The sequence below is a fragment of the Helianthus annuus genome, chromosome 16 (assembly GCF_002127325.2).
Source record: "Helianthus annuus cultivar XRQ/B chromosome 16, HanXRQr2.0-SUNRISE, whole genome shotgun sequence".
Taxonomy (NCBI): Eukaryota; Viridiplantae; Streptophyta; class Magnoliopsida; order Asterales; family Asteraceae; genus Helianthus; species Helianthus annuus.
The window spans coordinates 166,717,718-166,733,854 of record NC_035448.2 but is presented as its reverse complement, the minus strand read 5'-3'; the positions used below and the strand labels follow the sequence as shown (position 1 = coordinate 166,733,854).

Here is a 16,137-nt window from a genome sequence, read left to right as displayed (position 1 = left end):
TTCAACAATTAGTCTCCTGCATTTTTATTAATCAATCCACTTAATTAATTAACAGTTTGATCAAACAATATTAACGTTCTCTAAAGTGAGATTAGGCGACATGGGCATGTTATGCCTAAAAACATCACTAATTTGAATCACATATTTATATATACATGGGTGTATAAACATATTTTATCAAACTACACCACTTTTGGTTTGTTTTGTTTATTTTGTAACAATTATCGTCGTATTGTGATTTCTTGATATATAACTGATGAGTTTATATTATAATAAGTGGGCCCAATTTTTTTGTTTCGCCGAGACCCAAATTTTTTTTTTATCATTCTCGGGACGGCCCTGCGTTAATCAATTATTATACTAATTTAAACATTGGGTTAATCAATTATTATACTAATTTAAACAAAAATAGTATGTGATAACTTACAACGGATAAATTCAAATTTCTAACCGTTACACCATCTTACTCCTTTAAAAGTTAAAACGCAAAAGCTAGGAGCTTATAGGCAACATTTCGAACCTAAAGGGGGTTGACTAAGACTCAAAATCATATAGTCGTATACTCGTTTCATCATCATCACCATCATCAACCAATTACGTCAACGCGCTTATTCTGAAAGCAACCTGCAACATATAAATCAATAAAATCACATATTCACAAAACCAAAACCCTAACCTTCCAACAATGAACATGCTGGTCAACTGCTCCAATTGCCGGACACCGCTGACTCTTCCACCAGGAGCCAAATCAATCAGATGCGCTATATGTCAAGCAATTACTCCGATCGCTGATCCATCCTCTCCCAGGCCTCCTTATTCCGGCCGTGATCAGTCGTATCCGACCGGTTATACAGTGATTAACGGTCCGGCTGCGACGCATGTGACGCCACCGCCGCCGTACAGTTACGCTCCGGCGGGGAGTCCGCCGTCCGTACACGGCAGGAAGAAGGCGGTGATTGTTGGTGTGTCGTATAGGAATACTAATCATGAACTGAAAGGTTGTATTAATGATGCTAAGTATATGAAGCATCTTTTGATTACGAAATTTCAGTTTCCGGAAGCTTCTATTGTTATGCTCACGGGTAAGAATTTGATTTATGAGCGTGGTACTATTACCATACCAAACCGGTATCGGTACCGAAAATACCCATATCAAGATTCGTCAAAACTGGGTATCGGTATCGAAATATTCGATACGGTAGGTATCGGTACGGGGACTAGTACGGTAACGGTATTTGAAGGTAAAATTCGGTATTTTACCATTACCGTACCGAACTGATACCAATACCGAAATGTTAAAAAGTGAATACCGATACCGAAAAAATTCAATACGGAATCGATATAGTATTGGTACCCAGAATGCTCATCCTATATGTGTTTGTATTTTTGCTTGTTAGAAATGTTGACTTTTATGTATGGAGAGTAATAAAGTCAACTCAATTTTGAAGTCAGACATGGTTTAAAAAAATAACCGAGGCCGATTTGAAAATCTGAAACATCTTAGACGTATGCGACATATGCTTGAAATTATAAAAAGAAAAAATAATTGGCCTCTAATAATCCCTAAATTTGTCATTGGCCATTAAACTTATTTTTTTAGTTTTTTTTATTTCCACTTGCAACCGGTCCTCGGTTAAAAAACTTAACGGAGTTAATTTTTATTCCGAATTACAAACTGACGTTTTAAGGATTCTGATCAGAGATACGAGTCGATTGATATAAAACTTACCTCGAAACGGTGTTCCAAACAACGAAAACACAGTAAACGAGCACTATTTCAAGGTAAGTTTTACATCAATCGACTCGTATCTTCGTTCTGATCAATAACCCTAAAACATCAGTTAAATAAATTATGTGAACGTTTAAATGATCAACAAAAGTGCTATTTTGACCTCAAAACTAACCCATGTTAGCCCAATGGTAGTAGAAAGATTGAGATCTCTGGTGATGAATTGCAGAGGAAGAAAAGGATCCTAGCCTGATCCCAACAGGTCGTAACATGAGGAATGCGTTATATTGGCTAATCAATGGATGCCAATCAGGTGACTCGCTTCTTTTTCACTTTTCGGGCCACGGTTCACGCCAGAGGAACCGCAACGGGGACGAGCTTGATGGCTACGACGAAACCTTATGCCCCTTGGATTTTGAAACTGACGGCATGATCATTGACGATGAAATCAATGCTACCATTGTGAGGCCTCTTCCGTATGGGGTCAGACTCCATGCCATTATTGATTCTTGCCATAGTGGAACTGTGCTAGACCTCCCATTCCTTTGCAGAATGAATACGTGAGTCCATGTTACCCACTTTTAAATGTCTTAGTAGTAAAGTGAAGTTAAGTTCGATGCAAAGTTGGTTTTAAGCACAAAACTACCACTTATTTAGTTGGTACATAGTGTTTTAAATGTGATACGTAAGATACAGGTCTTGTTGTTTTGTACGGACTTAGTAAAATGTTTACTTAATGTACATTTCTTATACAAGTTAAAATAATTTTAGAGTAAAATGCCATTTTCGTCCCTAAGGTTTGGCCAGTTTTACGACTTTCGTCCAAAGGTTTGTTTTCCGCAATCATATCCAAAAGGTTTAAAATCTTGCCATTTCATCTGTCTCATTAACTCCATCCATTTTTCTCCGTTAAGTCAAGGGTATTTTCGTATTTTTTGTTAACTTAAGGGCAATTCGGTCTTTTTCACTTAACGGAGAAAGATGGATGGAGTTAACGAGCTGATGAAAATGGCAAGATTTCAAACGTTTTGGATCCAGATGTGGAAAAATAAACCTTTGGACAAAAGTCGCAAAACTAGCCAAACCTCAAGGACGAAAATGGCATTTTACTCATAAATTTATCTTCAATAATATTCATTTAATGAAAAAAAAAACTTTCGTTTTCATGTAACTGACATATTTTTATTTTGTCTTTTATTATGTGACGATTTGGTAGTACTGGGCATTATGAATGGGAGGATCATCGTCCTAAATCAGGCATATGGAAGGGTAGCAGTGGAGGAGAAGTCATTTCGATTAGCGGATGTGATGACGATCAAACATCTGCTGATACATCGGTCAGTCTTGAACTTCTTTTACAAAATGGGCGGGTCGGGTGGATTGGGTCAAAACAGATCAACTTAGGCAAACATTTTTTTTTATTCTTGTTTGTATAACTTCATCAATCATCAACCATACCCAGTAAAATCCCAGGAATAGCAACTTTTGTTTTTATAAAAGGTTTTACTTTTACATTCAAATATATTTCTGATATTGCCACCTCTAATGAGAAGTTTTGATATGCAGGCTTTATCAAAAATCACGTCAACAGGAGCAATGACATATTGTTTTATAGAAGCCATAGAACATGGAAACGCGTCTACATATGGAAGCTTGTTAAGTTCAATGCGTAATGCCATTCGCACACCAAGAGGGACGTTTAGCGGTGGTAGTGGTTCTGTCTTTGATGTGTTGGTGGGTGGTGGACGGAATGGAAGTCGTGGATTCAGTCAGGTATTAATTTATTAACAGGTTTACAATACATATGATAAATATCCTAGGAACATAGGTAAATTGTTATTCTATGTAAATATTGTATCTAATTTTTGTTGACAGGAACCACAATTGACTTCATGCGAGCCTTTCGATATGTATACAAAGCCATTTTCCTTGTGATCCAATTCATAGGATTTCCCGCTCTTCTCACAGTTTGCGATAGTTGCTTGTAGAATTCGGCTTTGAACATATTACTATGATGTGTATTTGACTGTATAGAGGTTAAGTGTCGACGTCTCACGCTTCCCAGACCCTTACGAGTGGGACATTGCTGGGTATGTTTGTTTGTTTATTTGTTTGTTTGTATTTGACTGTATATAGATGGTGATATCTTGGAGATATAACAAGATCCAATAATCGAATCGTTTGTTGTTATTAAGATTATGAAATAAAATGTAAGCTTAACGCATATTGTTAACAAATGATTTTGTCTATGTATTTCTGTTTCTATGTGCAGGGACTTCTATAGTTATCTTCTGAGTGAGGCACTCCATAGCGAGGACCGCTATTATGCAGTTAAAGGGCCACCTCGTTATTGGCACATTACATAGAAGCTTCTTCTGAAGGTACAATCTTGGAGTATGCTTCTAGGCTATGGCCAATGGTTCCACGATCAAAGATATGTTTTGTCGCCTTTATGCATGAAATAATGTCATATTTTTTGTATTGTGATCATAACAAATGTATGTCACTAGGATCCCCTCTCAGCATGTGAGACCAAGTGGAAATCTTTACTTTTGTTCGTGTATCATTGTAGTGTGATTAGATTTGGAAAATAAAACTGAAGGGATTTTAAGTTAAGCTATAATACAATTTAAAAGATGTGGAACTATGTTGTCAAAAGCGCACCAGGTGCGCGCCTAGGCGCAAAGGCGCAGCGCAGCGATTGCGCCTCGTGGTGACCTAGGCGATGATTTGGGCTTTTTTTTGTATAAGCGATGTTCAGGCGCTCGCCTGTGGGAGCATGCACAACCAGGCGAGCTTAATTGGAAAAAAACGACAATGGAAAAAAAAGGGTCGGAATTGAAAGATAGAGAGAGTAGATAGATAGAAACCTGGTTTAGCAACCTGAAAAATACCTTGAAGCTAGAAAAGTTGTAACTATGACGGCTTTTCAAAAGACTGAACCCTAATCATTGTAAATTGGGTTGGGCCATCATTATATTCATGTAACAAAACTGAGAATTTATTTTAATAAAATAGATGGGTGGCCCGATTGATTATTTTTAACTGTTTTTCAATTTTATTGTTATAAGCTGTTACAATTACTAAATATATTTTAATAAAACATTAATTATTATTATCATTCTACATATTCTAAAAAGATATAATAATAATTTTTTATTATATATGTATATCAGTGATAAACTATTAATTTGTTATGTTTATTAAATTATATATTTTTATTATTTTCATCATTACGCCTTAAAAAAATTCTCGTTTTTTTTGCGCCTTGCGCCTAGGCTCCAGGCAAGGCTTTTGCGCCTTGAGTGCGCCTTGCTTTTGACAACATAGATGTGGAGTAGATACTTATATAAACTTAACGAAATTCAAATTTTTTTTTTTTTAAATACGGCTAAATCTTTGAGGAACTGAAGTTTGTACAATGACCGGTAAAAACTCAACATAGCCTTTTTTACTAATCAACCTGGACAAAGGGTCAACATAGACAAAGAGGGTCTCACATTACCTTATAAATGGATTCTCACATGTCAATTCTAAAAGTATAAAATTAGTTCATGCTGAGAATGAAACTTCCTGATGCTAACCTTATGAGTTGGTGAAGAAACACCAAGTTAATCCGAAGGTTAACTTGTGGTTTGTGTCTCATCTAAATAAGGTTAATCTTCTTTCTTTCTCGACTAAAATCTGCAATGATCCTGCAAAACAACTACGACACCGTGAAGCTCGTCACAAGGAGGAGAATAGGGGTTCTCCTTGTAACCCCCCTCCGACGTGAGAATAAGAACTTGTTTTGAAGATAAAAGTGTGTGTATTAAGTGAGAGAGCAAGAGAGTGATCCTTAAACCTGTAGACGAGTTCTCTATTTATCGCCGAAGAGAGTTGTGAAGGAGATGGGCTGATAGGCCTTGGGCCTGATGTCGACAACAAGAAATATCCTATTTGCCTCCTCTATTACGACTGTTAGTGTTCACAGGCGAAAGAGCACTTGGCGCACATTGAATGGATCCACGTGGCCTGGTAGTTGTCTGGTCTGGCATCAACAGATAAGTGGAGATCGTGGAGCAGTGGTCGGCGCACGACGATTGGTGCCACGTATGTGTCCTTCCTGTCTCCTGCAGGATCGCTCATCGTACAACATTGTTGGACACAGCCTGTCGTGCGCCTATTGGCCATCTGTTCGACAATCGTACTGTTTGTACTATCCAATCTGCGCTTCCAGGGCTTGTGCCAAATTAGTTTGCAGAAAGAACTAAAGTATTGAATTTGTTTATTATGGGTATGGCCTCGCGCGCGACTTGAGGTTGTCTCGTGTAGTCGGCGCAGGATTATGATCAAAGGTTGATGAATCAAATCATAAACTATTTACAACATATTAGATACAGATATAGCTGCCATGAAGTGCAGTGATGTTAGTTAGTATTTTTCTATTAGAAAAGAAATGTGTGGTAATTTTTCATGAACATAATGATTATCATTACCCTTCACATATCGTACCCAACAACTTTTCCCTTCTATTTAAATAGTGAGTTCTTTCAAAGTCTTTTTAACAATTTGACAGAAGGTTCAAGGCTGCATAGACGATAAAAGAAAACATCCCTGCATAAATAAATAAATAACAACCAATGAATCAATATGAATCCACTAGTTTGTTGTGTTGATTAGTTCAACATAAAACATGATCCAATAACATAAGACAATATACTAATTGGAAGATTTGATTTCATGTCTGATGATTCCTTAAAGAAAGTACTCTCTAATATCCTCTTATGTCCAATTTATGATGAAGATATTATATATATGGTGCTTTTCCAATTTTATTTGTTGGCCAAAAAAATACATATGGTGTTCTTCCTTGTCTCTCTCAAACTTGAATCATAGAAAAATATGTATTGATTAATGGGAAATTAAGAGGTATCACCAAGGCTCCATATTTATATATTCACAAAAGGCAAAACTATTCATCAAAATATTGTCATGTAGGGGCCATAATGAAATTTATATTATCCAATACTATAATTTTCAATATGTTTACGCATAAAGGCGTTGTAACTTATGCTTTTGGGGTTTTCCAAAAAAAATTGAAGTTTTTACTTTTAACCAAAAACTATTTGATTTTTTTACTTTTAACCCCAGAACTTTTCTTCTTTTGCAATCTAACCTCATAACTTTTTTATTATCAACTTTGGTCCTCTATACTTTTATTTTTCGCAAAATTTTTGTTTTACGTTTCGTTTTAAATTTTGAGAGTTAACACAGCGCAACGTGCGTGTGTGGTTAAACGTTTTTACATCGTCTATTTTTTTCCCGTTTGACAGGTTCATCGTAACGCGCGAGTCATCGACTTAGTTATTCTTTTAAATGTTTCACGTTTTGGTTTAGTCTCTTCACATTAATACGCCGCAACTTCAATGTTGGTGTCAGCGTGTGGCATTGATGTTCGCCCCGCCGCAACGCGTGGGTGCTTAATACTAGTTATATACTATTAATTTACAACATTGTAAGGCTTGGGATGTTAGTACTATAAGTTGTAAAGGTGCATTTTGCATCTAGATGTTGTACATTATGTTCATACCTTTGTACATTAACTTTTCTTTCATAAACATATTTTTGAAGTGTTTTTAGTCCATTGTGTTTTAGGTAAAACACATTTTTATGTGTTTTCAGTCCATTGCGTTTTAGAAAAAATACATTTTTAAGTGTTTTCTGGTCATTGCGTTTTAGAAATAAAACATTTATTTGTGTTTTTGGTGCATGGCGTTATAGGTAAAACACATTTTTATGTGTTTTCAGTCCATTGCGTTTTAGAAAGTACATTTTCTTTTGTGTTTTTAGGTCATTGCATTTTAGAAATAAGACATTTTTATGTGTTTTCTGGCCATTGCGTTTTAGAAATAAGACATTTCTTTGTGTTTTTTGTGTATTGTGTTTTAGGTAAAACACATTTTTATGTGTTTTCAGTCCATTGCGTTTTAGAAAGTACACTTTCTTTCGTGTTTTTAGGCTATTGCGTTTTAGAAATAAGACATTTCTTTGTGTTTTCTGGCAACTGCGTTTTAGAAATAAGACATTTCTGTGTGTTTTTGGTGCATTGCGTGTTAGAAAAAAAAAGCCATTTTTTACGTTTTTTTTTTCATTGCGTTTTACGCAACTGGATCTTTTTCCATTTCGTCAATTTATATACAAGAGTACATTGATTATAATTACTTAATACTCTAACTAAACTAACATATTGACTGTCATAAGGTCATATAATAATAAATGTGACATGTTATTTTTTTCTATTCTATTCAAATAAAGAATGGATCGTGCTAATCACACACAGCCAAAATAATTTTCACACCCCTAAGCGCTCCGCTTTGGCCATAGCGCGGCGCTTAGGGCGACAAAAGGTGATACGAGGTTTCGAATGACTGACTGAGTGACAGACTGATAGACATAAAGCTTCCTAGGTTTCAGTCGCCCCGTGAACCCTAAGCGCCGCGCTTTGGCCATAGCGCGGCGCTTCGATCCCAAATTCTGGCTTTAAATCACTGGCCAGACAACAGATTCATCACTCGAATTGTTTTCTGTCGATCTTCTTTGCTCTATTAGTTAAATTTTTTGAAAAAACGATGTCGTGGTTCAGTAACTATCTTTTCGGTGATTATTCTGACGAGTCGGTTGTTCCTGATTCTTACGAGGGGACCGCTATTTCTGACTCGTTTGAGAAACCGGTGTCGTCCAACTTGAGGGAGACAGAGGTTGTATCTGGCATTCGTTATCGTGATAACACGGTGCAGCTGGATTTGAATACCCCTGTGGAGGACCCTTACGCACAACAAGGTTATTCGAATTTCGGTTACGGTGGCGAGTATAGCTTTGTACAGCAGGAGTGTTATCCAAACGAAAGTTACGGTTGTCAACAAGGTTATTCGAATTTCGGTTACGGTGGCGAGCAAAGCTTTGTACAGCAGGAGTGTTATCCAAACCAGAGTTACGGTTGTGAACAGAGCTTTGAACATCAAGTCTATTCGAATCTCGGTGACGATGGTGAGCCGGAGGATGTGTCTGTTGACGAGGAAGGTTGTTACCCGGTTACATTTTCGTTTGATACAACGCAGACCTTTTCGTCACGTAAAGAGTTGGTGCGTTGGGTACAAGACACGGCAAAAGACAATGGTTACCTCATTGTGACAAAGAGGTCGAATAAAAGAGGAGAGAATTACAAGATTTGGTTTCAATGTACTTTTGGTGGGGAGCATAAGAGTGTAGCTACACAGAGGAAAACGGGTAGCAAGAAAATAGGCTGCCCGTTCGAGATGATCGGGTTTTCGGAATCATCCGGAAGTGTTTGGAGGATCGAGGTGACGAAGGCGAAGCATAACCACACTCCTATTGAAAACTTCGAGGGTCACGCGTATGCGAGAAGGCTTTCTTCGGAGGACAAAAAACTGGTTAAGGAGTTGGCAGAGCAAGATATTCGCAACCAAAGTATTTGGCGAACGCTGACAAAAAACAATCCGGCTAGAAAGCTTATTCCGAAAGATATACACAACGCTGTTCAGAAGATCAACGCCGAAAAAAATGTCGGTAAGTCTCCGATGCAAAAACTTGAAAACATTCTTATCGAAAAAAATTACACTTATTACATGCGCACGAATGAGATATCGAACGAAGTTGAAGACGTCTTCTTTGTTCACGAAAAATCATTCACTATGTGGTGTGCCTTCCCGCATGTGCTAATGATTGACGCCACATACAAAACGAACATGTACAACCTGCCATTTGTTCAGGTCGTAGGCATGACGTCGACAAACAAATCGTTTACGGCTGCTTGTGCTGTAATTTCCGCCGAGAAGTCAGAGAACTACCTATGGGTGTTGCAGAGGATCAAGTCTATGCTGGCAGGATGTATGGAACCGCGCGTGATTTTAACAGACAGGGATTTTGCGCTAATGAACGCGTGTGAACAAGTTTTTCCAAAAGCGCATAAGTATCTTTGTCGGTTCCATATTCAACAAAATATTAATAAGAACAACAAGAAGAAATTCTCTGACAAGGAGTGGAAAGAATTCGTACGTACATTTTGGACATTGTGCGAGTCCACGACCGAGGAAATATACATGTATAACTTGGAAAACTTTGAAGCACAGCTGAAAGAAGCTGACCGTGAACGTGAGTATTTCTTACATAATTATGTTCAAATTTTATATAATAACAAAAACTGACTATTTACGTTTTTTAATTTTAGAGGTTTATGATTATATGAAGAAATCCTGGTTGGATCCGTACCGTGAAAAGTTTGTATCTTGCTGGATTAACCAAACTATCAACTTTCGCCAGACTACGACCAACAGGGTTGAGAGCATGCATGCAACATTAAAAAGTCACTTTCCAAGTCATCGCAACACACTGGATAAACTTGTACTGTATGTTGATCATGTTGTTGCTAAACAATACGCCGAGATTAGAAGTACCTTTGAAACAAGCCTCCGAAAAGTGATGACGCACCACAAGAAGCAGCCCATGCTTGCATATATTCTCAGAAAGGTTTCAATATATGCGATTGAGCTTTTGAGTATGGAACTAAAGCGTAAGGAAGATGGGTTGAGAGCCTACGGTGCAAGCTGTGGTTGCCAACTTTTTACCAGCTGTGGTTTGCCATGTGCCTGTCGTTTGGAAAAGTTGGAAAATAAAGGTAATTATTATTTTTGAACTTTCTCGTTATGATTTTGCCACCTAATTTGTTTTCATCCACAGGTCAGCAAATCCGGATCACACACATAGACGTGTTTTGGAAGAAGCTTGACTTCAAGCCTGCAAGGAATAAAATAGAGGATATTGATGTAGACGCGAAATTTGAAAAATTGAAAAAACAGATCGATCCAACACCCCCTCAAGTGAAAAGGAGCTTCTTTGAAAAGTTTCAGCAAATCCTCAATCCAGGGAACAGTAACAAAAAACCTCCTGCTGTTCTGAAGAAAACTCGTGGTCGACCAACATTGAAAAGGCAGGAAGAAAGAAAGGTTGAAGCTGCTAGACAAAGCTCTTACAATCCGTCAGAAGAAACTTGGGTCGATGCCTCAGACGATCTTCCCCGTCACAGCTCGTACATATCAGCCGAAGATTCTTGCAGAGGAAAGAATACCAAACCGCTCAACCTACACCCTGATTTCCCGAATATCAAGCTCGGTCCTAAGACGGATATAGCGATCCGCAACTACGCATCTCAGATTCCCAACGTGATCCATCCATACATCGTTAAAATAAAGGACGTGAAACCAGATGGTCATTGTGGATTTAGATCGGTGGCTGTTGGGTTAGGATTGAAACAAAATTCATATTTGAAGATCCGGGAACAGCTTCTAAAGGAGTTATGTATGCACGAATCGCTTTGGAGGCAGGTTTTCGATCCGGAAAATGTAGGACATTATGATGCGCTGGTTAAACGGATCGATTTCCAGGGGGTGGGACGAGCAGGTATCGAAAATTACATGTCGATGCCTGAGACGGGGTTTCTTATTGCCCAACGATACGGTGTGATTGTTCACACCTTCGACATTCGTGGGAGCGATACAATTTTCCCTATGCTGGGCGGCCCAAACGAAGCTGAGGAACCTCACCTGGTAGTTGCGGTTGTGTTCGTCGACAAGGGGCATTTCATACATGTAGAGCTTGAAGGTTGTTATCCAATGCCTCCCCCAAACCTACTCTGGACATCGAACAGAACAGAGCGCGCAGCAGGCTGGCATACATTATACAGGGATCAGATCGACACGTACGAAATGCTTACGTATCGTGCCCCCGACCTTAATGCAATCCCATATGTTCACGATGTATCTTAAATGTGTTTAATAATAATCACGTTTGTGTTTGTGTATCTTAAATGTGTTTAATAATAACCACGTTTGTGTTTGTTCAATATACGCGTTACATCACGTTAAAAACCGAATGTCACCGACACGACCCAATCGGATTCAATACGCACTTGTACGACCCGAAATGACAATATACATCATAATACTGCAATTAATGAAAAAATACGTCATGTTCATGTACGGTAGGCGGCTGATACACATAACACTTCTCACAGGAGTACTTGTGATTTCAAACCTAAATGATACGAGATCACGGAATAAGACATCACACGTAACCGATTTGATCCGGAACTTGCCGTATAGTCCATATATATTAAAAAATGATGTATAAAGGAAAAAACGGCAAATTTAGACTATTTATTGACCCGTTTGTTAATTAAATACAATTTTAAAAAATTTAAAAAAAGCCCAAAACGCCCCGCTATGCTCAAAACGGGGCGTTTTGGACCCAAAGCGCCCCGCTTTGGCCATAGCGGGGCGCTTTGGTCCCTCGTTATACACTGAAGCGGGGCATCTTCCCCCCACTTCACCCAAACAACAAACACACACCCAAGGTGCGATTTACACACACTCGAGCCAATTTCGAAGATTATTTGAGCTTTCAACCGCATAAAGGTTAGATCTAAACCCCAGTCACTTTCCTTTATCTTTGCATTCAAAAAACATGGTTGATTGTTGTTGATTTTGACCGGATCAGCTGCTGTTTGGCTTCTGTTCTTCAGAATGAAGAACCAAAGCGCCGCGCCGAGGCCATAGCGGGGCGCTTTGGTTCATGTTTATTTTTTTTAATTTTAATTTGTTTATTAAATAATTTGTTTAACTATTATTATTTGTTTATTTATTATTTGTTTATTAATATTTGTTTAATTATTATTATTTGTTTAATTATTATTAGTTAATTATTATTTGTTTAATTATTATTTGTTTAATTATTATTATTTGTTTAATTATTATTATTTGTTTAATTATTATTTGTTTTATTTATTATTATTTGTTTAATTATTATTTGTTTAATTATTATTTGTTTAATTATTATTTGTTTATTAATATTAGTTTATTTATTATTATTTGTTTATTTATTATTATTTGTTTATTTATTATTATTTGTTTAATTATTATTTGTTTACTTATTATTTGTTTAATTATTATTTGTTTATTAATATTTGTTTATTATTATTATTTGTTTATTTATTATTATTTGTTTATTTATTATTATTTGTTTATTTATTATTATTTGTTTATTTATTATTAGTTTATTAATATTTGTTTAATTATTATTATTTGTTTAATTATTATTTGTTTAATTATTAATATTTGTTTAATTATTATTATTTGTTTAATTATTATTTGTTTAATTATTATTATTTGTTTAATAATATTTGATCAACGTGCAGGGATGGATTTATCCGATGAGGAGATTGAGCATATGGATGAGGGTTTGGTGGGGGACGAGGAGGAGCCGGCATGTCCGTATCTTCAGTTTCCGGTGGGGTCGCGGGCGAGGGGGAGATGCGCTAGGTTGCGCACCATACCGATTGGGGAGCACGTAGGCATAGACTGGGAGCTGCTATCTACCGTGGGGGAGATCGAGCGGGCGCGTGACATAGTAGGGCTAGATACTCCCTGGTCGCGCCTATTTGAGTTAGCGATGGAGGACTCGTACCCTGAGCTTACGGTCGAGTTTTGCTCTACGTTTACATACGCGCCGCATCCGGCGGATTACGTGGAGGACCCTTTATTTCCGGTACACGAGGTTACATTCCGTCTGGCCGGTCAGCAGTTTGAGATGAGTGTGCGGGAGTTTGCTGTCCAAACAGGTTTGTACACTGAGCCTGAGCTTGATACTGATTTATATACGCAGGCTGTTACGATGATGGACAGGCAGACGCTTATTAGTTTCTGGAGGGCCGTTTCCAGGGTTCCCTTTGGGAAATCCTGGCAAAAGGCCACCACCATTATAGATCCCTTGTACCGATACCTGCACCAGGTGATTGCGTCGACTATCGTGCCGCGGGGTTCCAGCAAGGAGAAGGTCAACCTTAGTGACCTTTTCTTTCTTTACTGCCTACTACGCCGCCAGCCCTGCGATCTAGCAGCCAGCCTGGCAGAGTACTTTGCTACTGCATACCACTGGCAGCTCCGCAGGTATCTTCACACTGGCTCGTTTATCACCGCCATTGCACGATCGCTAGGGATCGTGCCCGAGCTAGATCCGCTGCTGTCCGATCCGGTCCCGTCATCCAGGTTGGGCCGCGCGTCAGCATCCGCTATGCAGATCACCCGTACCTTTGATGTCGGTCTGCGGTTCAGGGGTGCTGGCGGGCTGATTTTTCAGCCAGTGGTGTTGCCGGAGGTCATCCCGGTTGTTATTGAGGTGAGGCCTGGGATCTTAGCCCCTCCTGATGTTCAGCAGGCCGCTCTGCGGGCTCAGCGACAGGCTCTGGGCATCGATGAGCCTGAGGATCAGCCTGAGGGTCAGGCTCAGGCTCAGGCTCAGGCTCAGCCTCAGGCTCAGGATGATCCGGCGCAGGAGGACCGGGTCGAGGAGGTCCACGTACCACCAGTTCAGCCAGCTCCTGAGCCGCCACAGTACCCGCAGCACGTTTACGCTGACCTACCTCCGGTAGCGCGTGAGGTGGCTCGGGACTTCGACCGGCGCCTCAGACGTCAGGGCGCACTCATTGAGTGGATGGTCGAGACGCTCGTTGAGCTACGAGAGCTCGCTGCGTTGCCTCCACGTCCCCTCCCACCGTCCCCACCGCACGAGGATTAGTACATTAGTTTGTTTGTTTAGTGTTTTGTTATGTATTATGTACTCAGTTGTACCTTTTTGTTGTGTATTGCATGTACAAACTGATATATATATATATATATATATATATATATATATATATATATATATATATATTGCAGTTAATCTTCTATTTACATCACGTTTAATTCTTATGGCTTTCTGTATATTTTATTTAACGTGTTCGTTTTATTTAACGCTCGTTGAACTTATGTTATACACCTTCTATAAAAATAATGACGTAACGACGTAATTATAACGGCAAATTTAATAAAATAAAATAAACAACGTTTTAATTCAAAAAAGGCAACATTCAATCATTCAAAAACAAATAACGTGTTCGTTTTATTTAACGCTCGTTGAACTTATGTTATACACCTTCTGTAAAAATAATGACGTAACGACGTAATTATAACGGCAAATTTAATAAAATAAAATAAACAACGTTTTAATTCAAAAAAGGCAACATTCAATCATTCAAAAACAAATTCCCATTCACAACGGCAAATCTCACATAAAATTTTTTTACTACAAAAATCTCTACCATACTAATTCAACCAAAAATCCCTACCAAACTAACCCACATCAACCCAAATAAACCCCAACCAAGCTGTTTGTCTTTTTTGCACATCCAAAGCGCCTCGCTATGGCCAAAGCGGGGCGCTTTGGCTTGGTCAACAGACAAGGACTTTGCACATCCAAAGCGCCTCGCTATGGCCAAAGCGGGGCGCTTTGGCTTGGTCAACAGACAAGGACTGACAGAAGTCAGTCCTTGTCTGTTGACCAAAGCCAAAGCGCCCCGCTTTGGCCATAGCGAGGCGCTTTGGATGTGCAAAAAGACAAACAGCGTGTGCGAATAGACCCAGCCTAAAGAATAACTAGAAAAAGATACCGCTGTCTTTGCCGACTGCCGCATGTTGGAGAAACTCTGATGATGCTATTCTAAATCCCATATTCACTTTAATTACTCCACGAGTGTAACATAATTTAAAAAGGTCAAACTACAAAACATCCTGCAAATAAGAATGTTGTCCCAGCCCATGGCCAAAGGGTCAACGAACCTCATGGGTCTTCTAAAAGTTCCACCTATGTTAATGGACTCAGTGTATTTAAGTACTAGGGCTGATAATTTTACACGAATACACGACACGAACCTACACGAAGTTAACAGGTATCGTGTATGGCCTTAACAGGTATCGTGTACCAAACAGGTAGACACGAGATTACCTGTGAATTTTCGTGTATAAACAGGTTAAATACCTGTTTACCTGTTAATACCCGTTAGTACACGATAAGAAATTAAATCAAATGAAACTCATCAGCCATGTGCGTGTGGTTCTTTAATTCCTTTCTATTTTCATTCCCCATTTAATTTAAAAAAAAAAACCATAAACTCCCTCTGTAACTCTCAGATAGCATGTCGTGTTCGTGTTTTTTTTCGTGTTAACAGGTTTTAACAGGTAATTTTTGTGTATAACAGTCGAACAATCGTGTTAACAGGTATTAACATGTAATTTTCGTGTATATCGTGTCGTGTTCGTGTTTGAGAAAAAGGACACGATAAGTTATCGTATCGTGTTCGTGTATGGGATTTCGTGTATCGTGTCTTATCGTGTACGGGTATACACGATATGCCAGCCCTATATTTAACATAACATTGTCGACAACGTTCGACTAAAAATGTTACAATAGGTTGTTCTTACACAAAATCTCATTACAGGGTCAAGTTATTCTACAAAGGCTTCTAATTGTAAGAAGTG

At 38.5% G+C, this 16,137-nt stretch overlaps 1 protein-coding gene across 2 annotated transcripts; it reads left to right on the top strand.

Annotated features, from left to right (window-relative positions):
- Positions 1-521: 521 nt before the first annotated feature.
- Positions 522-4,364, top strand: LOC110915359 (metacaspase-1). Of its 2 annotated transcripts, XR_004882920.1 has the most exons (6): positions 523-1,082; positions 1,959-2,289; positions 2,946-3,066; positions 3,296-3,502; positions 3,605-3,819; positions 4,002-4,364. XR_004882920.1 is itself a non-coding variant. In XM_035984847.1 (5 exons), exons 1-5 carry the CDS (start codon positions 686-688, stop codon positions 3,662-3,664), a joined length of 1,116 nt encoding a protein of 371 aa, XP_035840740.1. In that variant the 5' UTR covers positions 522-685; the 3' UTR covers positions 3,665-4,364. The 2 variants fall into 2 exon arrangements, 1 of the variants encoding a protein (XP_035840740.1); XM_035984847.1 differs by having other exon boundaries at positions 522-1,082; positions 3,605-4,364.
- The last annotated feature ends 11,773 nt before the right edge of the window (positions 4,365-16,137 follow it).

Coding starts and splice junctions, on each gene's coding strand:
- LOC110915359 (XM_035984847.1), top strand. CDS start 686: ATGAACATGCTGGTCAACTGCTCCAATTGCCGGACACCGCTGACTCTT. Junction 3,067..3,295: donor AAACATCTGCTGATACATCG/GTCAGTCTTGAA, acceptor TTTGATATGCAG/GCTTTATCAAAAATCACGTC. Junction 3,503..3,604: donor GAAGTCGTGGATTCAGTCAG/GTATTAATTTAT, acceptor TTTTGTTGACAG/GAACCACAATTGACTTCATG.